Source organism: Heterocephalus glaber, unplaced genomic scaffold (assembly GCF_053883595.1).
Source record: "Heterocephalus glaber isolate CG9 unplaced genomic scaffold, H.glaber_assembly_v1.0 deba00001687, whole genome shotgun sequence".
Classification (NCBI taxonomy): Eukaryota; Metazoa; Chordata; class Mammalia; order Rodentia; family Bathyergidae; genus Heterocephalus; species Heterocephalus glaber.
In genome coordinates, this window is record NW_028258412.1 from 4,993,884 (window position 1) to 5,018,848 (window position 24,965).

Here is a 24,965-nt window from a genome sequence, read left to right on the forward strand (position 1 = left end):
ATGTTTTTTATATCCTAGGTAGTTCTTGCCTACCCTGAATTCATAAATATTTTCCCTTATAATTTCTTCTTAAAGTTTCATACTTTTAGTCTTTCTTATTTAGGTTCATAGATCCCTTCAAGTTATTTTCATGTATGGAAATAAAGGGTTGAGGTTAATTTTTTATATACGGATACCAGGTGTTCTAGTGCCATTTGCTGAAAACACTATCTCTTCCTTGGCTCTTGAATTGAGTTTATATTCTATAAAATGCTAATGTTAAATAATCTTTCAAAACTCAGTGGACCATATATGTGTGGTTCTATTTCTAGATTCTCTGTTTTATTCCAATGATCTATATGTCTTTCCTTACACCAACACTACCTTGATTACTGTAGCTTTAGAAGAAGTCTTAAAATTAGGTACTAAACGTCTTCCAACACTGTTTTTGTTTTTGTTTTTGTTTTTAACTTTTCTAGGTCCTTTGTACTCCTACATAACTTTTAAATTTCAATATCTAGTTCTTCATTTATAGCAAGTATACACAGACCTGAATTTTTATATATACCTTGCATTTTCTAATCCTGCTAAATTCAAGTACAAGTTCTAGGAGCTCCTAGAGATTTCTTAGTATTTTCCCTATAGATGATCATTTCATCTACATATAAAGATTTTGCTTCTGCTGTGCCAATCCTATCCTAGTTGTGTCATTTTATTGCCAGACTATTTTGGTTTAGACCTATGTTTCATAGTCTAATGGACAGATGAAGAGTAGGCATATATGCCCTTGTTTCCCACCTTAAGGAGAAAGCATTGTATCGTCTCCATTCATAGAAGGAGTTTTTGTTGGAAGTATGGAGTACAAGTCTTTGATCTGTTGAGAAGGTTCTGTTCTACTTCTAGTCTCCCGATAGCTTTTAGCAAGGACAGCTGTAGAATTTAGCACAATACTTTTTCTCCAACTACTGACAGGATCAAATGGCTTTTTCCTTTCCTCTGTTAAAATGATGACTTTTGGGGGTGGATCTTCCAATGCTGAACCAACACTGCCATCCCTATAATAAAACTTTCTACATACTGCCAGATCTGACTTCCAATAGTTTGTTTTGTTAAACAAATTTCTATCTATGTTCATACTTTTTTCTTCTATTATCTTTATCCAGTTTTAGGATTAGCACAATGTTGAGTTCCTAAAATGAGGGGAGAAGTGTTCCTTCTTTTTTCTGCTTTAATTGTTTGATATAATTTATCAGTTAAAATGTTTATGAGCCTACTGTTGTCATATAGGTAGGTTTTCAAGCTAGGAATATACTTTCTTTAATAGGTGCTATTCAAATTTTATATTTCCTCCAGAGTTAGTTTCATTAATTTGTCTTCCAAGTTACTTCTTGGAAGTTGTCAAATTTATTTCAAAAAAGATTTTTGTAATATGCTTTCTATATCCTTTTAAATTCTGTAAAATCTGTGGTAATGTCTCCTAGATCTTAATATTGTAATTTTTAAAATGTATAACTGATATTGTGTAACAGGAAGAAAAGGTCTAAAAGAGCAGGGGAATTGGGTGGGGTAGGGGAAGGGAAAAAAGGGAAAGGAAAAAATATGAGAAGAGGAAACAAATGGAAACAAAGTCTTTGCAAATAGGAAAGGGTGGAGGGGGTGAAGGGAGGGCAGGGGAAGGGGAAAAAAATAAGAACCAAGAGACTCATGTAATGGTACAAGATCCTAATGATGAATGTAACTGTATTTTATACCTAAAATGTACCAATAAAGTTAATGGGGAAAAAAAAAAAAAGAAAATTCAACAATAATAACTGGAGACCAGCATCTTACTTGTAATAACACGGTAATGTTGTAATATCAACAAAGAAAGAAAAGACTTAAGCAAAACTATACCTAACCCCATAAACATGTATGGAACTCCCACCCCACAACAGCAGAATACACTTGCTTTTCAAGTACACATACAACATTGCTGAGAATAAATGATATGTTGGGCAATAAAACAAGTCTCAAATTTAAAATGTATCATACAAAATATATTTCTCCAACCACAATGGAATGGAATTTGAAATCAACAACAGAAGTAAATTTTGGAAAGTCACAAATATGGGGAAATTAAACAACATATTCATAATTTTTATTTTTTTATTTTTTTGGTACTGGTGATCGAAGTCAGGACCTTGCGCTTGCGAGACAGGTGCATTGCCGCTGAGCTAATTCCACAGCCTTATTCATAACTTTTAAACAAACTGAACATAAGTGAAATATATCATCCCTCTAGTTAAAACCTTCTGATAATATCCTATCATCTTTAAATAAAATATTACCTCCTTTTAATGGCTAAAAAGGCCCCTCATGACCCGGCTTGTAACTGCCCCCAAAACTTATCCATCATTTCCCTTTCATTCATTCACTGTGCTCTACTGGACTTCATGTTATTTTCCTAAATTAGCCAAGCTCAAACTAGCTGCTGACTCTGCCTGTTCTACCTTTCCCATATCTTCACGTGGGTTCTCTCAGATTTCATTTGAATCCTCTCCTCTCACACACTTTCCCATAATCCTGTCATTCTCTATCCTCAGTACTGTCTTTCTCTTGAGTCTGTTTTAAATTCTCTTCAGAGCATTTACATTCAGTTCTCTTTACTACTTTATTTTCTGCTTATCCCCACTGGAACTTAAGTTGGGATACTGTCTACTTTCTTCTAGGCTGAATTACTATGTTTAAGAGTAGTACCTAACTAGAGATGCTCGATAAATATTTGTTACAGAAACAAAATAAAATTTTTTAAATCACATATACAAAACATGTGGTAAATGCACACTATTAAAAATATATATTAAAATGCAGCTTAAAAACATTTTATTCATTTCTGCTATTAAGTTTCAAGGTACTTTAAATACTTTTTTACTTGTTTCACAAGTAAAAGAAATTGATTGCAATCTCAGGCTCTGTTTTATAGGAAAATGACATTTAATAGCCTCCTTAACATCATATAGACATATCAGTGTTAGAGCTTGAAAGAGAATTCTGAATTCTTAGGTTCCTAAGAAGATAATAAATAAGGGTAGAATCTTTAGACTCATGCTTAGAATTGCACAGACATGGGTTAATGTCCAACTCTTTTTTTTTTTTTTTTTTTGCAACCGGGATCGAACTTGGGACCTTGTGCTTGTGAAGCAGGTGCCAGAATCACTGAGTTAAATCCCCGGCCACGTTCAACTCTTGCAAGTAATAGACAGATGTCCTAGGCAAGTTATTTAACCTCTCATTAAGTATAAATGTTATCTTTTATAAATTTGGGGTAATAATATATATATTATTAATGTGAGCATAAAATTGATAACAATGAATAAACGGATTAGAGATTTCTGTGGTAAATAAATATTTAGAAAGGGCTATTATATTTTATTCCTAGGTAAACTAAAGGGAAACCTGAAGCCAAGATACAAAATATGTTTTAATATTTTTTTCTTACATATAGTAACTCATCAGGTACAATAACTGACAAGGTATTTATATCTGTATCAGGTATTAAAACTTGATGAAAGGATTATTGCATCAGATATAATCAATAAATGAGAATAAAGAAGAGCTTTAACTCAATGCAGAAAAAGGAAATATTTAATAATGTGCTTGAAAAATGAATAAGAAAATCCCAATGTGAAATCTTCCCTTATGAAAGTTATCATTCCTTTGACTTTTCTTCCTACAATATCCTTGAAGAACATAATCATTTTCTGTGACTCATAATTCAGAGTATGATAACAGTAACTACTTTATAACTGACTTGTTAGAAAAAATATGATTCGAGAAAGTTTCCATATCACAAAGACAAATAGATACAATTTAAAAAGGAATATGTTGGGCCAGGGATTTAGCTCAGTGGTTTCGCCGCCTGCTGTGCAAGCGCAAGGACCCAAGTTCGATCCCCGGTATCAAAAAAGTAAAACAAAACAAAAAAACGAATATGTTCTAGGAATGAAGATACATGAATGTGTACTGCAGCACACATTTGATCTGACAAAGAATACTGAGGCAAATGGCAAAACTGACCATGAATTCTTCCCCATCTACATCTATGCTCCATTTCATAAGCCCCTCTTGCAGTGGTTCTGGGGTGGGCCAGGTGAACTGCTTTGGTCAATGGGACAACAGCAAATGTGGTACAAACTTAAAATGTGCTGCACATTTGTATTTGTACTCTTTTGAAGCCTCTTAAAAATCCTACAACTGCTATGCCAAGAAGCTCAGCAAAGCCTGCAGGATGATGAGAGACATGTGGCTCAGTTGCCGTTGTTCCCCTGGACAACAGCACACCAACTGCCAAAAATGTGAGTTACATCTTAGATAACTGAACCACCAGCCAAACTTCTACTTGATCTCAAACTTATGAGCAAGCCCAGCAGAGATCAACTTGGCCAACACAGTTCAGAAGGGCCAATTTTGAGCAAAATAAATGGTTGTTGTTCTAAGTCACTAAGTTTCAGAGTGATTTGTTATGGAGCAAAACCTAGTGGTTACAAGTGCAGACTTACAATATATTTTTTTAATCATGGAGAATAGGAAAATAATGAGAAAAGGTCAATCTGCCAATTTAACAAAAAGAAAAAAAGTCAACTAAATACTGTTTGAGGGTTGTTTTGTTTTGTTTTTTGAAACAGGGTCTCACTTGTAGGCCAGGATGGCCTCAGACTCACTATGTAGCCCAGGCTGGCCTTCAACTTGTGGGAATCCTCCTACCTCCACCTCCCAACTGCTGGGATTATAGATATGCGCCACCACACCCAGCACTAAACTAAATATTGTTACCAGAGAAGACAACAACAGAATTATGCTTGCTATGTTAAATGCCTAGTAAATATTTATCAAATTGAAATAAAGAAAATATTGCAGACATATAAAAAGGCAAAAGGATCTGATAAGTTATTTTTAAAAAGTATGTGTCCTGGGCGGGGGATTTAGCTCAGTGGTTTCACCGCCTGCTGCCCAAGCGCATAGACCCGAGCCCCGGAACCAAAAAAAAAAAGTATGTGTCCTAAGCAAGAGGTGAGAAATGAGTCTTCCCCTTCCCTTCACAATTGTCATATCTTAATGGACTATTTCACCTATTTTGGTATCTGCACTTCTTACAATAACTAATCAGCAGAAATTGGAAGGATTCCGAAGATTACTGATAGTATTACAAGGGAAAGAAAAATGATCAAAAAAGAATTAAGCCAGGTATCGTGGTACATGCCTGTAATCCCTGCTATTCAGGAGACTGAGACTGACTGGAGGATCGCAATTCTGAGGCTAGTCTGGGCAACTTGGCAAGACCTTTTGTAAAAATAAATAAATACATACATACATACATACATGCATAGGGCTGAGATGTAGTTCAGTGACAGTGTTTGCCTCATATGCACAAGGCCTTGGGTTCAATCCCTAGTACTAAAAATAATAATAATAATAATAATTGAGTAGTTTCATAAAACTTATGTGAGTATATTAATGCCACAAAGTATGATAGGAAAAAAAAGAAATAATTTAAAGGAAAGAAAAAAAACTGTATACAAATGTAAAACAATTACTAACATTATCAAGATTATAACCATCATAATTAACAACTATCATGCCCGGTGTGGTGGCACACATCTGTAATCTCAGCACTTGGGAGGCTGAGGCAGGAAAATTGCTGTGAGCTCAAGGCCAGCCTGGGCTACCTGGTGAGTTCAAGGCCAGCCTGAAGTACATAGTAAGACCCTATCTCCAAAAACAAAACAAAATATATAGATATAGACATAGACATAGACATAGATATAGATATAGATATAGATATCTTCCTTCAAAATATATGAAGCAAAAAATGAATAACATTAAAGGGATAAATAGCAAAATCCAAAATCTTAGCTGCAGACTTTAATTTCTTTATCCCAGGAACTGATAGAATAACTATACAAAATAAAGATAGCAAAGACAGAAAATCCGAACAACACTACCAACCACTTTGACTTGATTGATATCTGTAAGACTATACCTCACAACCCCAGAATACATATTTTTTCCAAGTGCTATAGGAAACTCAACAGGATAAATCATAAGCTAGTCAACAAGATAAGCCTGAGTAAATACAAAAGCACTAATATAGGAGGGCTGGGCAACGGTGAAAAATAAGAACCAAGAGAGACTATGTAAAGGTGCAAATTTCCAATGATGAATGTCATTATATTGTATACCTAAAATGTACCAATGATCAAAATGAATAATCGATAATCTAAAATAGGAACAAAAGGTCCAAAGGGGTAGGGGTAGTGGGAGGGGCAGGGGAAAGGAAAGAAGGGAAAGGAAAAATGATGAGAAATGGAAAAAATGGAAATAAAGTCTTTGTAAATAGGGAAGGGTGGAGGGCGTGAAGGGAGGGCTAGGAATGGGGAAAAAATAAGAACCAAGATGCATTATGTAAAGGTACAATTCCCAATGAGAAATGTAATTGTGTTGTATACCTACAATGTACCAATAAAAGAATTTAATACAAAAAAAAGCACTAATATAAATAGTATGTTTTTTGGCTATAATCCAAGAAAACACCACTAATTGAAAATTAAACAACAAATTCCTAAATAATCCATGGATCAAAGATATCCTCATGGGCCAGGGATTTAGCTCAGTGGTTTTGCCGCCTGCTGCCCAAGCGCAAGGACCCAAGTTCGATCCCCAGTACCAAAAAAAAAAAAAAAAAGATATCCTCACAATGAAAAATTTTAAATGTTCTGAACTGAAAGGTAATGAAAATATATCTCAAAAATGTGGGATGCAGCAAAAATACTTGAAAGAAATATTTTATGTTAAGTCCTCAAATATTTTAAAAGATCTAAAGTAAACATTCTGTGTAAACATCTTGAAAATTAAATGCAAAATAAGTGGAAAGAAGAAATTAATAAAGGGCAGACATCAATGAAAGAGAATATATATAACAATATAGAAAACTAATGAAACTAGCAGCTGATTGGAAAAATAAACAGAATTGATAGACTTCTGGGTAGACTGATAAGGGAGGCACAAATTAATATCAGAAAAGATAAAAACAGAATCACTATGAATTCTACAGATATTAAAGGGATAATAAATAATTATTAATAAATTTCACAGCCAATAAATTAAAAATTAATTGAAAGAATTACCAAAATTATACAAGAATAATTTAAAAACTTGAATAGCCCTATATCAATCAAAAATTGAGTTTATAATTAAAAACTTACTACAAAGAAAAGTCCAGGTAAAGATGTCTTAACTAGTGAATTCTAACTTAAGGAAGAAATAATACCAATCCTACACAAACTCTCAAAAGAGGGAATACTTCACAACTCATTGTATAAGAACAACCCACTCTGCTACCACCAAACAAAGGCAACATCAGGAAAAAAACTGTACAGATCAATATTGCTCATCAACATAGATGTAAAAATTCTTTTTCGGTGTGTGTGTGTTTGTTTGTTTGTCTGGGTTTTATTTTTGGAGACAAGGTCTTACTACGTAGTTCAGACTAGCCTTGAACTCACTATATAGCCATGGGGTGCCCTCAAACTTGAGGCGATCCTCTTGCCTCAGCCTTCCAAGGGCTGGGATTATAGCACGTCCATCACCACACCTGGCAGATGTAAAACTCTTAACAAAATTTTACAGATCATATCTAACAATTTATAAAAAGACTAATACATGGAATTAATCCCATGAATCCAAAGTTTGATTTAACACACCAAAATAAGTCAATTTAATATATTAATAGACTAAGAAAAAATATTGTCATTTCAAAAGATGAAGGAAAACTGTAACAAAATTCAACAGTCATTCATAATACTAATTGAAAGGAACACATGCCCCTTGATTAAGGGTATCATCATCAATAATGAAAAGCTTAATGCTTTCCCACTAAGATTAGATAGTGACTTAATGAAGTTCGCTCTTGCCACTTCTATTCAACATTGTACCAGATATGCTAACCACTCCAAGAGACCAAGAAAAAGAAATAAGGCCTGGGATTTAGCTCAATGGTTTCACTGCCTGCTGCGCAAGCGCCAAGGACCCGAGTTTGATCCCCGGTACCAAATAAAAAAAGAAAAGAAAAGAAATAAAAGAAGGGAAGAAGGTAAAATTGTAGTCAATTGCAGACAACATCATTGTGTGCAAAGAAAAACCTAATGTATGCATAAAGAAAAAAACCTAATAAAAACTAGGTGCAGTGGTGCATGCCTATAATCCCAGCTACTCAGGAGGCTGACCCAGAAGGATCATATGATAGAAGACAATCTGATAAACTTTTGCAAGAATTTGTCTCAAAAGGAAAAAAAAAAGGATGAGTGGTAGCTGGAAGGTGGCTGGGGATATACCTAGCATGTCCAAGGTCCTGTGTTCAATCCCCAGTGCTGCCAAAAACCAACCTGCTAGAACTCTAAATTAACAGGGTCACATGACACAAAGTATAAAAATATGTTGTACTTATACAGATTCACAATGAAATGTTAGAAAATTAAATTTTTTTACTACATTATTACAGCATTTTTTTTTAACTCATGACAGTTATAGTGATACAAGGCTATAGTCAGCTACTTGGGAGGATGAGCCAAGAAGACAACTTGAGTTGAGTCCAGGAGGTCAAGGCCTGACTGGATAACATAGTGAGATCCTGTCTCAAAAAACAAAACAAGGGGCCAGAGATGTAGCTCCAGTGGTGCCACACCTGCATCGCAGGTACAAGGGCCTGAGTTCAATCCCTGGTACAAAAAAAAACAAAACACTTTGGAATAAATTTAAAACAAAGAAATATCCAAGACATGAACACTGAAAACCACAAAAAACTTGCAAAAAAAATGTTCAGGCCTAATAAAATGGAAAGGTATATCATGTTCACACATTCAAAGGCTAAATAATGTTAAGATCCCAATGCTCTCCAAATTGGTCTAAAAATTCAATGCAGTCCTCTTAATTTCCCAACAGGCTTTTTGAAGAAACTTAATCTTCAAATTATATGGAAAGGTAAAAACAAAAATTAGCAAAAACAACTTAGAAAAAAGAACAAGGTTGGAGGATTTACTATAAGTCTGAATAATTAAGGCATTATGGTTAGGGCATAAGAATAGATATCTATATCAATGGAATAAAATAGAAAATACAGTAATAGCCTCACACTTACATGGTTAAATGATACAATGGTCCTAACTTACAATGGTTCAAATTAGGGGTTTTTTATTTCCTAATAATCCAAAAGTTATGTACATTCAATCGTAAACATATTTTCAATTTTGAATTTTGATCTTTTCACAGGCTAACAGTGTATACTAGACACTCTCTAAAATGCTGAGCAGTGGTAACAAGCCAGTTCCCATTGGCCACACAATCATGAGAGTATATAACCTTCTGCTGTATCCTGTACCATGTGCTATGCTGCCAGTGTTTTTTGGATATATAAATTCATAAATTTTGGATATATAAATTACATGAGATATTCAACATTTTATTATAAAATAGGCTTTGTGAGGGCCGGGGATTTAGCTCAGTGGTTTCGCCACCTGCTGGGCAAGTGCAAGGACCCGAGTTCTATCCCCGGTACCAAAAAAAATAAAATAAAATAAAATAAAATAAAATAGGCTTTGTGTTAGATAATGTTGTCAAACTACAGGTCAATGTAAGTGTTCTGAGCATGTTTAAGCTAAGCAATATTTTGTAGGTTAGGTGTATTAAGTACAGTTTTTGGAGTTTTGGGGTTTTTGTTTTTTGGGGGGCACTGATTTTGAAGGTTTGTTTTTGGTTTTGGTTTCCTGAGACAAGGCTTCTTCACTAGGTAGTTTAGACTGGCCTTGAGCTCACTATGTAGTGCTGTTTGACTCAAGCTATTTTCATCTTAGGATGGTTTATTGTGACATAACCTAATAAAAGTTGAGAAGCATCTCTATGTACAAAACAATAACAACTCAAGACTTGCAATATTCAAGGAAATAGAGATAATTCAATGACTCATTAGAAAAATATAAAATTTCCCTGAGTATATACATTCTGAAAACAAACAGATACTGATGTAATAAAATTATTTAATTTTAAACTGAAGGACAAAAACATGATCATTATCTCCTATCTAAAACATTTGTATAAAAAAATGTCCAAAACCTAAATAACTAGAATGTATCCTACAAAGAAGTTGAGAAAAAAATCAAAATCTCAAACAGACAGGAAAAGAATTAAACTTGAACAGAGAAAGCACACATCCAAAACATTAAAAAGGAAATCAGTCACTAGTATACAAGCTCAATGAAGTCATTCTACATTTTGCTTACATACTGATTAGTATACTAGTAACAGTGCTGAATCAATGGAATGTTATACTAAAATAAGAAATCAGCACAAAAGATTCTGTGAAAGTCAATAAAATTTCTACCTTTGGCCATTTGGGATTGAGAAGTCGGGCTTTGATTGCATCATCCAGTGCCCTGTCATACTGCTGGATTTTCATGTAGGCTGCAGATCTATTGCTGTATAAGATGCAGTTCTGAGGGTCAACAGCCAGGGCTTCATTATACAGAACAATAGCTGTGTGGAAATCTCCATCATGACAGGCCTGGTTACTCTGACGAACTTTCTCAACAAATTCAGCTTTGCTCAGTACTGGTTCATCAGAACTTCGCCCAATACTCTTGGCACCAAAGAGAGGGATCTACAAATAAACAAACTTTGTCAAACAAAGTTCATATACTTCAGACAGTTTCCTTGTCTGAACTTCAACAAAACATGAACATTTTGTTTTACATGATAGTTGACTTTTGTGCCCTCAACAACAATAAACCTTTCTGGAAGCAGACAACATAGTGTCTTGAATACTGTACATATGTGTATATATATGTTACATCCATATTGATATATGTATATATTTGATGAACAGAATGAAAAAAATCAAAAAAAAAAAATTCAGGCTGTTCCTTGGCAATTTAGTAATACTAGGGAAAAACAAAACTACAAACCAACTTTTTCAGTTTCAGTATAATCTTAACCATGTTAAGATGGTTTTACTTCAAAAAATGATGAAAGGATAGTTATCTCTGGATATGAGATTGTGGAGTATTTTTACGTTTTTTGTGTGTATATTACTGAGGATTGGACCCAAGGACTTTACACAAAGCTACATCCTTAAGCCCTATTTTTTATTTTGAGAAAAGGTCTTACTAGGTTGCCTTACTAAGCTAGGCTCAAACTTGTGATCCTCCTACTTCAGTCTCCAAGACTGCTGGGATTCCAGACATGCACTACTATGACCAGCTTTATTTTTACTTTCTTAAACTTTTCTGTCTTAACTATTAGGCAATGAGTATGTGCAAGTTTTAAAGTTAAATAAAATGAATAAACTTTTTTTAAATGCTTTAAAATGTACCATTGAATATTTTTTGGATGGGCAAATTTGCTAACCATAACATGGCTACTATCTTACAATTTCAAAACCACAAGTTTAAAGAAAAAAAAATCAACTATGAACTGTATCCAGGCAATTTAAGATCTGTTTTTGATGTTGATTTCTCAAAATTATTAAGTTTTCTATGACTTTATGGCAGTGACCTTAAAACCAAAGGGAATGAATAAATCAAGTGTTACTCATGTTTAAAACAGGAAAATTACAAATTGCACTAAGGTATAAAAAGAAGACATTTAGGGCCGGGGATTTAACTCAGTGGTTTGGCTGCCTGCTGCACAAGCGCAAGGACCCGAGTTCGATCCCTGGTACCAAAAATAAAACAAAGCAAAACAAAAAGAAGACATTTAACACAGTAGTAACAAGAAAAATGTTTTATAATCCTAAGCAGGTATGCCCTAAAAAATAAAATAAAACATCATTTCCTAACCCATGTATTCCTTTAAGACCAAGTCTAGTACTGCCATTCAAAAGAGTATGCATCTGATTTGAAATAACATGCCAACATATACAAGTATAGACTTCATACAGAGATATCTGCATTGAGAAGAACAAATTCCACAAAGGGGAAGAAGAAAGACCAATTTAATCTTCTATACAGGGAACCACTATTTCTCTTCGGCTTACAGGGATATTATGTCCCAGACCTCTAGGACAATTCAAAACACTAAAATATTCTAGAAGTTTCAAATATCTGTATTCAAGTTATATCCCTCATCTTCCTCATACTGTAAGTGGATAACCAATAATATATTTAAATTTTATTTTGCTGGGAGTCCTGGCACATGCCTGTAATCCCTCACTCTGGGAGGTTGAGGCAAAAGGGGCACAAATTCAAGCACAGCCTGAACAATTCAGTAATTAGCAATATCCTGTCTCAAAAAAAAAAAAAAAAAAGGCTTGGGACTTGGGCCCACCTGGAAAACAGCTGTGGAGGTACATAGGCAACAACCAGAGACCCACCTGGATACCATCACTAAGAGTGTGCAGATACCAGCAAGAAGCGCATGTGGATCAGAGCGGCACAGATGTGCAGTTCCAAGGCAGAGCCCCACCCAGACACCAGCAGGTTGGGCTCCCAGGCCCCAGCCAAAGCCCCACCTGGAAAAGAGCTGTGCAGGTGTGCAGATAACAAGAGGCCAACTCAGATACCATCGGTAAGTGCATGCAGATCCCAGCCAGAAGCCCGCTCAGACTCCAGCCACTTGGGTGCACAGCCCCCAGCCAAAGGCCCTCTGAAACAACAGCTATGCGAGTGGCCAGGGCCCAGCAAGAGGCATGCCCAGATACCATCCCAAGTGTGTACAGGCCCCAGCCTGAACCCCGACTAGATAACAGTGCATCTCAGGGATCCAGAAGGCCACCATTCAAAATCCAGGAATTGGTGCAGTGGTGAGCAGCAGAGAGAAGAGCTCTCTGAGGCTTGCTGAAAAATGAAGACCAGTGGGCAAGCAAAGAGTTGCCTCAACAAAGGTACAGCAGGCTGCATCTGCTGAACTAAGAAGACACATAAATAAGACACAAAACCAGACTTCCAGATCACCTAAGGCAACCCCAAAGGGCAATGAGATTAAACAATCTGATACTCAACAACCTAGACACCCTGAACTAGCAATGAAAGAGGATACTGAAAAAATGAAATCAGAAATAATTTCTCAGGTAACAATAGACATTGTGTCCATAGTGAAAGGCATGATTAATAACTCTAGAGCAGACACAGATAAAAAAAAAAAATAGAGGAGCTGAGGAACATGAGGAATCCCAGCATAGGAAATAAATGGAATTCATAAAATAGATGCAAAAAGATATCCAGGAGATTAAAAACTCCACTGAGGGCCAGGGATTTACCTCAGTGGTTCTGGCGCCTGCCTCACAAGCGCAAGGTCCCGAGTTCGATCCCCAGTACTCAAAAATAAATAAATAAATACATACATAAATGCAAAGGGGGAGAGTACAACAACAACAAAAAGTCATGGTGAGGATAAGTCAATACATATCAGTTATAACTATCAATGTTAATGGTCTCAATTCAGCAATCAGAAGAAACAGACTGGCAGAATGGGTCAAGAAGCAAGATCCAACAATATGTTGCATACCAGAAACACACTTAATTCAAAAAGAAACTCACAGACTGAAAATTAAAGGGTAGAAAACAATACTCCATACAAAAGGAGCCCAAAAAAAGCAGGAGTAGCTATCCTATTTGCAGATCAAATGGATTTCAAACCAACATTGATTAGGAGAGACAAAGAAGGACACTACATCCTTGTAAAGGGAACAATCCAAGAGGAAGAGATGACAATCATAAATATACATGAACAAAATATTAGTGCACTCAACTATATAAAACAAGTACTAACAGACATGAAAAATCAAATAAGCACTAATACAATAGTAGTGGGGGACCTCAATACCACACTGTCATAAATAGATAGATCAATTAAACTAAAAAAAACCAAAATACTAGAACTCAAACTCTTGAAAAAATGGACTTAACATGTTTACAGAGTGTTCCATCCCACAAAATCAGAATACACATTCTTTACGGCTGCACACGGGTCATTATCCAATATAGACCACATATTTGCTCACAAAACATGTTTAAGTAAGTGCAAAGGAACTGAAGTTATCCCCTATATATTATCAGACCATAGTGCGATGAAATTGGAGATCAATACCAAAAGAAACTGCAAGAATTTCATAAACACATGGAAATTGAGCAACACACTTCTGAACAATGAATGGGTCACAGAGGAAACTAAAGAAATCAGACAGTTTCTACAATTAAGTGACAATGCCAATACAACATATCAGAATCCATGGGACACAGTGAAAGCAGTCTTACAAGGGAAATTCATAGCAGTGAATACTCATGTTAGGAAAACAGAGCAAGCTGAAATAAACAACCTGATGCTGAACCTCAAGCTTCTGGAAAAAGAAGAGCAGGAAGGTCCCAAGTTCGATCCCCGGTTCCAAAAAAACAAAACAAAGCAAAGAAGAGCAAGGCAAACCCAAAGCTCATACAAGAGAGGAAATTATAAACATCAGACAAAAATCAATGCAAAGGAGACTAAAAGAACAATACAAAAGATCAATGAAGCAGGCTGGGGATTTAGCTCAGTGGTTCCAGCACCTGCCTTGCAAGCGCGAGGTCCTGAGTTGGATCCCCGATACAAAAAAAAAAAAAACAAAGCACAGTGTTGGTTCTTCAAAACAATAAACAAACTTCACAAGCCCTTAGCCAACCTTATTTTTTAAAAAAAGGAAAGAAAACACCCAAATCCATGCAATCACAAATGAAAAGGATGAAATTACAATGGACCCAGCAAAAATCCAGAGGATCATCAATACCTATTTTGAGAACCTATATGCCACTAAGATGGAAAACACAGAAGAAATGGACAGATTTCTAGATACGTATGAATTACCAAAGTTGAACAAAAGAGACTTAAAAATTCTAAACAACCCAATATTAATCAACAAAATTGAAAATGTAATTAAAAACTTACCAACAAAGAAAAGCCCAGGTCCTGATGGCTTCACTCCTGAATTCCACAAGACATTTAGAGAAGAACTATTGCCACTACTGTTTAAACCCTTAAATTAAATTGAAAGGGAAGCTATACTTCCAAATTCACTCCTGAAAGCAAGCATCACCTTGATCCCCAAAGCAGAGAAAGACCCAACTGAAAAAGAGAACTATAGGCCAATCTCACTAATGAACATAGATTCAAAAATCCTCAATAAGATACTGGCAAACAGAATGCAGAAGATCATCAACAAGATCATACACACTGACCAAATGGGATTCATCCCAGAGATGCAGGGATGGTTCAACATACACAAATCAATAAGTGTAATACATTATATTAACAGAGCCGAGGACAAAAGCCATATGATCATCTTAACAGATGCAGAAAAAGCATTCGACAAAATCCAACACACATTCATGATAAAAACCCTAAGAAAATTGGAATAGATGGTCTCTATCTCAATCTGATAAAAGCCATCTATGAAAAACCAACAGCTAATATCATACTAAATGGTCAAAAACTGAAATCTTTCATGCTAAAACAATGAACAAGAAAAGGATGACCACTATCACCACTCTGTTCAATAGTTTTGCAACCATTAGCCACAGCAATTAGACAACAGAAAAAAATAAAAGGAATAAAGATAGGAAACCAAGAAGTTAAATTGTCATTATTTGCAGATGACATGATACTCTATATAGAAGACCCCAAGAACTTCAACAAAAGTCTTTTAGACTTAATAACAAATTCAGTAGAGTAGCTGGATACAAGATCAACACATAAAAATCAATAGCTTTTCAATACATAAACAACAGACTGAGAGGGGAACTGAAGAAACAACACCTTTCACAATAGTATCCAAAAAAATGAAACACCTGGGAATCATCCTAACAAAAGAAATCAAAGACCTCTATTCTGAAAACTACAGCACTCTGAAAAAAGAGGTCAAAGAGGATATCAGAAAATGGAAAGACATCCCTTGCTCCTGGGTAGGAAGAATCAATATAGTGTGAAGGACCCTAGTTAGCAAGACAAACTCCATATTGCTGCTTGACCCACCTGCCTGACCTTTAGATGAACCTCAAAAGGAGGAAGCTTAGAAACCTCCTCCCCTTAAAAGGTCCCTTTAGAAATAACAATTAATCAACTATTGTTTTACAAATGTTCTAACAGCAGGACTTTCCGCTTCTGTACCTTTTGCTTGCTTTGCTAGTTCTATCCCATAGGGGAGCCTAGAAACTGTTGGCCTCAAAGGTGTATAAAACATGTTTATCTCCCCGCCGTCGGGGCTCGAGTCTGATGCTCAGCTCGGGTCCCGGCCAGTAATAAACTCCTGTGTGGATTTAATATTGGTCTCTGGTTGGTTCTCTCTCGCTGGGTCTAACATAGTGAAAATGGCCATACTTCCAAAACTGCTATATAGATTTAATGCAATGGCAATTGAAATTCCAACAGCATTCATCACAGACCTTGAAAAAACAATCCAAAATTTCATTTGGAACAAGAAGAAACCTAGAATAGTAAAAGCAATTCTAGGCAACAAAGACAAGGTAGGGGGTATCACAATCCCCAACTTGAAACTATACTACAAAGCTACTGTGATAAAAACAGCATGGTACTGGCAAAGAAACAGACCCAAGGATCACTAGAACAGATTAGAAGATGCAGAAACAACTCCAGACACACTCAGCCACCTCTTCTTTGACAAAGGAGCCACACACCCTCACTGGAGGAAAGATAGCCTTTTTAATAAATGGTGCTGGAAAAATTAGGTTTCAATTTGCCAAAGATTAAAACTAGAACTATATCACTCACCATGAATTAAACTAAAATAGAAATAGATTATAAATCTAAATATTGAAACAGAAACACTAAACTGGCTGGAACAGAGGTTAGGTAGAACTCTTGAAGACATTGGCATAGGAAAAGATTTCATGAACAAAACTTCAGTCACACGTGAACTAGCACAAAGAATCAACAAATGGGATTTCTTCTTATTAAAAAGCTTCTGCAGGGCTGGAGATTTAGCTCAGTTCTATATATATATATATATAGAACTTTAAAAAAATCAGACTTCCCAAATTTAAAGACCCAATCCAAAACTGGGCATCTGAAATGAACAGACATTTCTCACACAAAGAAGTAGAAATAGCAAATAAACATATCAAAAAATATTCAACATCACTGGTCATTTGAGAGATGCAAATGAAAACAATGCTGAGATTCCACTTCACCCCAGAAAGAATGGCTGCTATCAAGAAATCAACCAATAACAAATGCTGGCAGGTTGTGGGGAAAATGGAACCCTTCTCCACTATTGGTGGGAGTGTAGACTGGTGCAACCACTGTGGAAATCAGTATGGAGATACCTCAAAAAATAAGATTAGAGGTCCTATTTGACCCAAAAGAATTAAAAGAGTCATAGCATAGTGATAAATATGCACCCATGTTCATAGCAGCACTGTTTGTAATAGCTAAAACTTGGAAATAGCCCAATTGCCCATCAACTGGAGACTGGATAAAGATGTGTTTTTTTATAAAATGGAGCACTACTCATCCATAAAGAACAAGAAACTAGAGATATTTATATGTAAATGGATGCACATTGAGGCCATACTATTAAGGGAAATAAATAGTGAAATATTTACACACACGTGTAAATACCAAATAGTTTCTCTGGTGTGAGAAACTGAAAGTGTAAATAAGGATCAAAATGTATAATAGATAATGTGAAATAGGAAGAAAGGTCCAAAGGGGAAGAGGAAGTGGGAGGGGTAGGAGAAAGGAAAGAAAGGAAAGGAATAAATATGAGAAAAGGAAAAAAAAGGCTGTGAATGCTTGAATTTGCAGTCTTCCTGTCTTCTTCCTACTGGGATTACAGGCATGTGTCACAACTCCTGACTAATATTTTTTTACTAAAAGATTGTTTTAAGTTATGATTTTGAAACATGATGCTTGAAAGTCAATAAACAGATTGTTACATTTACAAAAAAAAACAGGATTTTCCTGAGTAGTCTTCTATTGATTTTTAATTACCTTATCTCATCATCAAACTAATGTGTAATACATTGAATATACCATGTGAGACTGATTTCACTTTGGAAAATTAGTCATCATGACCGTAATTAGCCACAAGTTATAGAAATGACTTCTATTTCTCAACACTCAGGGGTATGACATTAAAAACAGGAACAATAGGGCCTGGGATTTAGCTCAGTGGTGCCACCGCCTGCCTCAGAAGTACAAGGTCCTGAGTTCGATCCCTGGTACCAAAAAACAAAACAAACAAACAAACAAAAACAGGAATAACAGACTTTAAAAGAAAAATAAATCATTAGATTCATAGCCTAAAAGTGAAAAAGGCATAATCCAAGTATTCCAGCATTCCCTACATCTTAAAGAGAATGGCAGAGTAATAAATTTGATTCAATGGCTACACAGGTAAGAGTCAGATTAAATTAAGAAAAGGTCCTTAGGCATGGCTAGGCATGCCTGTAATCCCAGCACTCGGGAGGTTGAGGCAAGAGGATTGCCAGGAGTTAGAGGCTGGCCTGGACTACACAGTGAGTTCAAGGCCAGCCTAAACTACAGTGAGACCCTGTCTCAAAAAAAAAAAAAAGGAAAAGAAAAGAAAAAGAAAAGGTCTGCATTCTACTCTCTCCATGTATAGCCATATAAAGTAACATTTTCAAAATACAGTGCAAGGAAACCTTAGGTCCTCAGGATACTGGAATGAACTAAATAAATTTTTTCTTTAGCTGGGTATGATGGTACATGCCTATAATCCCAGCACTCTGGGAAGCTGAGGCAGGAGGATTGAAAATTTAAACCCAGCCTGGACAATTTGGCAATTTAGCAAGTGTCTCAAAACAAAAAAAATTTTTAAAGGCTGGGGATGTAGCTCAGTATGAAGTTCTTGAGTTCCATCCCCTATACTGCAAAAATAAATAATAAACAAACAAACTTCTTTTGGGGTTTTCTGGGGGGGTTTTGGTACAGGGGATCAAACTCAGGTCCTTGCACTTGCAAGGTAGGCGGCAGAACCACTGAGCTAAATCCCCGGCCCCCAAACTTCTTTTTTAGTGAAAGATTTCTGAGGTTTCATTTGCACATTGTGAGTCTGAGAGGGGAGATATCACACATTATGAGATCAAAGGACCTTTTGGCAGACTGTGTAGCATGACCAGAAATTGCTTAAAATACTGATGTAAACTATTAATAAGGCCTTAAAGAACAAAGAAAAAACACCACAGCAAGATAACACTAGTGCAGAAAGATTAAAAATACTAAAGGAGAATTCCACCACCATTACCACTAAATACAAATTTAACAGAAAAATGAGCCTGGTGTGGTGGTGCACGTCTGTAACCCCAGGACTTGAGAGGCTGAGGCAGGAGGATCACCGTGAGTTCAAGGCCAGCTTGGGCTACATAGTGAGTACAAGGTCAGTCTGAACTATTTAAAGAGAACTTGTCTCAAAAAAACAAAATTGAGAGAGAGAGAAATACACTGTAATATATGTTCCACAGAAGCTTCTAATTTGTTAAAATCTGGCTGTGTCTACTTAGCTGGATACCATGTGGTCCTTCTCAGGATAAGAAACAGCAATGTTTCTGTATGGTCTAATGAATAACATAAATTCCCTAGTACTTCTCTATCTTCTTTGAAATTGGTAAATTTGGAATGACAGAAAGAAAAAAGACCTTTGCATGTACATAAGATATATATATGATAAGATATAGTATTTGAAATTGGTATATTAATTTCAGAGACTCTGAACAGAATGAGCAGTACTTCTTAAGAAAATAAACTAAAAAATCTTAATTAGTCATTTAATTACTTTTATCTGATTAGATTCTTTCTTCCTAGGTTCCAAAAAAGAGAAAAATATTGTAACTACATTTTATATATGTACCATACATATAGATGCCAAATATATGAACATTGCTAATATTTTCTTCTGACCCTCTGACCAATTCATCTTTAAAAGAGTAGAAGGAAGTCGATGCTGGACACCTGTATGCACTCAGAATATAAGGTGTGAAAATCACTTCAGAGCATGAATTTAGACCAGCCCTGAGACCTAGGCTCAAAAAAAAGCGAGTGAGAGGGATTTGGTTGGAGGTGTAGCTCAATGGCACAGTGCTTGCCTAGCATGCTTGTGGCCGTGGATTCAATCTCCAGTACCGCAAAGGGGCCCAAAATATTCTGCACATATAATTAGTATAAATTACATATTGTTTCTACTTTTACTGCGGTGTAATTTATATATATATATATATATATATATATATATATATATGAATATGAAAAATGCTTGGAATCTACTCTCGGCAAATTTCAAACATATAATACCTTGTTAGAGGCTATGCTGGAAACCAAACCAGGGCCTCACTCATGCTAGACAAGTGCTATAACATGGAGCCCCACTCCCAACCCTTAAGACATTATTATTAATTACATTCATCCCTATACCTTAGGTCTCTAGAACTTATTACTGAAAGTTTGCATCCTTGAGCAACATTTCCCTCTTTCCCCTACACCCTGACCTCTGATAACCATCCTTATACTTTATTTTGGTGAAGTCAATCTTTTCAGTCTAAATGTACAAAATATGATCAAAACTATGGTGAATGTTGTTTATTACTGTAAAAGACACATTGCCATTAATCACCTTCAAAATGCTCCCCCTCAATTCAAACACACTTATTCTATTGTTCTTGCTACTTTCTGAAGCAGTTCCAGAAGTCTTCTTTCATATCTTTAGTTTTTGCAGTCATAACTCCCTCAACATACTGAATCCATTCAAAACATTTTTCTTTCACAGTCATTTTGACTTTGGGGAAAAGCCAGAAGCCACATGATGCCAGATCTGGTGAATAAGGGTTGGGACATACCATAATGTTTTTACAAACCACTTTCTGTTGAATGGCTCTTATCAGCACCATTCACAATATTGTTTTTTAAACCTCATGAAAGAGGTAAGATAAAGGTGTTGAAACTGAGGGAAGTATTTTAAGGAGGGGATCATGGACATATGTCTTTTACAGTAATAAATGTTATAACAATTTAATATTCACCATTTATTTTGATCATTCCTTGTGAGATGGTGCAGTATTTTTCTGTGTCTAGCTTATTTCACCTAGCATAATGTCCTCTGGGTTCATCTATATTGCTGCAAATCATGGTATTTCCTTTGTAAGGCTGAATAATATTCCACTGTACATATATACACTACTTTTTTATTCATTAATTTATTGATGGACACTTAGGATGTTTCTATATCCTAGTCACTGTAAATAATGCTGCAATGAACATGAAAGCCCAGGTGTCACTTTGAGACAGTAGTTCAATTTCCTTGGGATATAAATCTAGAAGAGATAGCTGGATCATTCTGTATGCTTATTTTTAATTTCTTGAGGAGCCTTCATATTGTTTGCTGTAATGGTTGTGTTAATTTACATTCCTACAGCAGGTATAAGGGTTCTCTTTTCTCCAACTCCCTGTCAACAGTTGTTACATTTTGACTTTTCATAGTAGCTACCTTAACAGGTGTGAGGTAGTAACTCATGATTGAGATCAGCGTTTTTCCAATGATTAGTGATGTTAAACACTTTTTTCACATAACTGTTAGCCATCTGTATGTCTTAGTAAAAATGTCTATTCAGGCTTTTGGTGGTTTATTTTGTTTGCCTGAGGGCTTGGAGTGTAGGTTTTCTGTGGGGTACACTGAAGGCATGTTTATATAATAGGGAGCAAGTGGACAAATGCTAAAGATGCTGTAAGTTTCCTTTATACAGTATGGAGATGCTTAACCTGAGTCTTACTTGAAAGACCATCTGGCTATCTTACTGAACAGGTATGGGGGGGGGGCGGTATCTGCACAGAAAACTAGAATTTTCTAAATATTTATTTGTCTGTTTCAACCCTGGAGCAAACGATATTTTCAAAGCTCTGCAATAAAATGTAGCTAAGATTTTGGTCTGAACAATTTTTATCCAGGGGTTATCGGACAGCCACATTAACTTAGAGAACACAATCTCAAACTATTTTCATGGATATTTAGTTCTGAGCAACATAACTTCTATTTGAATGTATCAGGTCAGGTTATGATAAAATGTTCACCTAGATATTTAAATTAACCAAGATTATTGAGGTTTTAACTATAAGCTAATTACATATTAGAGATATCTGGCAAAAACAATATGAATAGTTGCTATCAAGGCATTGTTCCTGATAGAAGTTAGATAGCAGAACTGACTAACAGACATAAGCTTTTATCCTTTCTAGTGAGGAAACTTAAACTAGATCACAACTCCCCTGGGTCTATGGACTCTATAGTCTAATTCACATATATACCAAGGATGATCTGTATAATGAGTAAATAAAATAATGTATTCACATGTATGTTTCTCTTTTATCAAATATGTACTAATACTGTTTTAACTTATATAAATGTATTTAAACATAATACTGAATTCATAGTAGGCTTTGGTATTTATTTAATTTTATTAATTTGTTGTATTAAAATATACAGTTAAGGGCTCAGAAAAAGTTTTAGATGTTCAAAAGAAGTCAGATTTGAAAGTATTAGCAACTCTTTCGTTTTGTTTGTTTTGTTTTTTTGAGACAGGGTCTCGCTATAAAGCCCAGGCTGGACTTGAAGTCACTATGAAGCCTAGGCTGGCCTCAAATTTGCAGCAATCATCCTGCCTCAGACTCCCAGTTCTGGGATTACAGGCATCTGTGTAGCACCATGCCCCATAAGTAACTCTTGATTCTTGATCTATGTCAGAGGTTGGCATACTTTCTTCTCTCTCTTTCTCTTTCTCTCTCTCTCTCTCTCTCTCTCTCTCTCTCTCTCTCTCTCGTATGAAGGATGAACCCAAGTCTCACACACACTAGGCAAGAGCTGTACTATTAAGCTATACACTCAGCCCCAGGGCATATTTCCTATAAAGGGCCAGACAGTACATATCAGTGATGGAGAACCTTTTAAGGCATTCAGTGATAACAGCTGGCTGTGGCACACATACCATAGGTTCTCCACCACTGGTATTTATGTTAGGCTTTGTGGGCCTATTGTAACTACTCAGTTCTGCCATTGTAGCACACAGACCATATGTAAATGAGTGGATGTGCTTGTGTTCCAATAAAACTATACTCCAAGAAGAGGTGGCAGGCCAATTTGATTCGTACTCTGGTTGCTGACCCCTGATGTAGAAGTTCAAAAAATGGTTTCAAATTCTAAGACTTAAATTTAGACAGAGATGAAAACAGGGGTTAAACTAGTCTTGTTTTATATTTCACAGAACAGTATCAGAAGATCATAGATCATTCTGCCAGGTATGATCCCATTATTGACATTAAAATGTAGATTTTGTAAGAGCACTGGTGACTGTGAAGTTCAGAATTCTGTACTTCTAGGTTTTAGGGTTTTCTCTCCCCGGGACGATGCTACACAGAATTATGTTTGTAATAATTATCCAGTTTTCGGTACCTACTCAGGTGAGTATTTGCTTTTTTAGTGTGTTTTGAGACAGGGTCTTAATTAACTCAGGCTGGCCTTGAACTCACTACATAGTGCAGGCTGCCCTAGAACTTGTGTCAATCCTCCTGCCTCAGCCTCCCAAGTGCTGGGATTACAAACTTGCACAACCATGCCTGGCATGTATTCATTTCTTGTTAACACTTCTAATTATCCCCTCCTTCAGTTAGAGATAGTTTCTTTTTCCTGACTCTAGCATACTTCACTTTGGAACTGTCAGGAAAAATTATAAAGGACATGAAACAGACCTAAAATATTACCAGGTGTCTTCAGTGGAATATTACATTGTCTGCAATGTTTTAACTGACCCTATGATGTTTGCACATTTTCATAGGATTTGAGCTATTTTTATAGACTTGTACATTATAGATAACTGATAGCAGTGCAAATGATTCTTTTTTTTTTTTTTTTTTTTTTTTTTGGTGCAGCTATGTAGTCCAGGCTGATACTGAACTCACAGCAATTCTCCTGCCCCAGCTTCTCAAGTGCTGAAATTACAGGCATGCACCACCACACCACACCGTCCTATTCTTGTCCACAGATATGCAAATGACTCTTTCCAGATGAAGGAACAATTGATTTTCCTTTCTCCCCTAAAAAGGCAGTTTTGCAACTATTTAAAAATTAATTTCTGGCCACGTATGGTGGCACTTGCCTCTGATCCCAGTACTCTGATAGGCTGAGGTAGAAGGATCACAAGTTCCAGCCCAGTCTTGGCAACTTAGTAAGACCCTATCTCAAAATAAAAAAAATTTTTTAAAGGGTTGAAGATGTAGCACAGTGCAAAGGCCCTGGGTTCAATTCCCAGTATTGCCAGGCATGGTGGCACACACCTGTAATCCCAGCACTCAGGAGGCTGAGGCAGGAGGATTGCCATGAGTTCAAGGCCAGCCTGAACTGCATATTGAGACCATCTCAGAAAAAATTCCTCGTACTGAAAAACAAATTCAACTCTCCTCATAGAATGAACATGTTCTTTTCCTTTGAGTTCTCCTCTGAACTGATTGTAATATTTTACTGGGTCACTCATTAATTAATGTGTCAAAGACTTCGGTATGTGTTCACTTGCTATTTGTAAGAAAGTCTTAATTTTACCATTATAAACACTGATATTTTAATAGGAATAAGGTCCTTTTATGGCTTTTATTGATTCCTTCTCCTCTCACAAAGGCTATTAGAAAAGGAGGGAATGAAAGCACCAATAAACTCAGAGATCAGCACAAACCTCACATTTTAATTTTTCATAATTACACAAAAAAAGCATTTAAAATTTAATACTGTGATATGTTATTCACACCTATATGTTAGATGTTTAAATTGCATGCATTTGTAACTTGATTTTTAAATTATTTTTTTATTTTGGGTTTTTTCTTTCATTAATTTTATTGGTATATTTTAGGTATACAATATGCTGACATTCATTATTGGGAATTTGTACCTTTACATATTATATCTTGGTTCTTGCTATATA

General features: G+C 35.8%; 1 protein-coding gene across 4 annotated transcripts in view; it reads right to left on the reverse strand.

Moving 5' to 3' along the window:
* Positions 1-24,965, reverse strand: part of Ttc28 (tetratricopeptide repeat domain 28) — a 710,286-nt gene that overhangs the window by 664,840 nt on the left and 20,481 nt on the right. For 2 of the 4 annotated variants that reach the window (XM_087198496.1, XM_021257148.2), the window contains exon 2: positions 10,391-10,666. The exons of 1 other annotated variant lie outside the window; for it this stretch is intronic. In XM_087198496.1, coding sequence (XP_087054622.1) covers positions 10,391-10,666 — 276 coding nt within the window. Of the gene's footprint in view, positions 1-10,390; positions 10,667-24,965 lie in introns of those variants that run through there. One more of the 4 variants, XM_087198499.1, reaches the window with a different exon arrangement.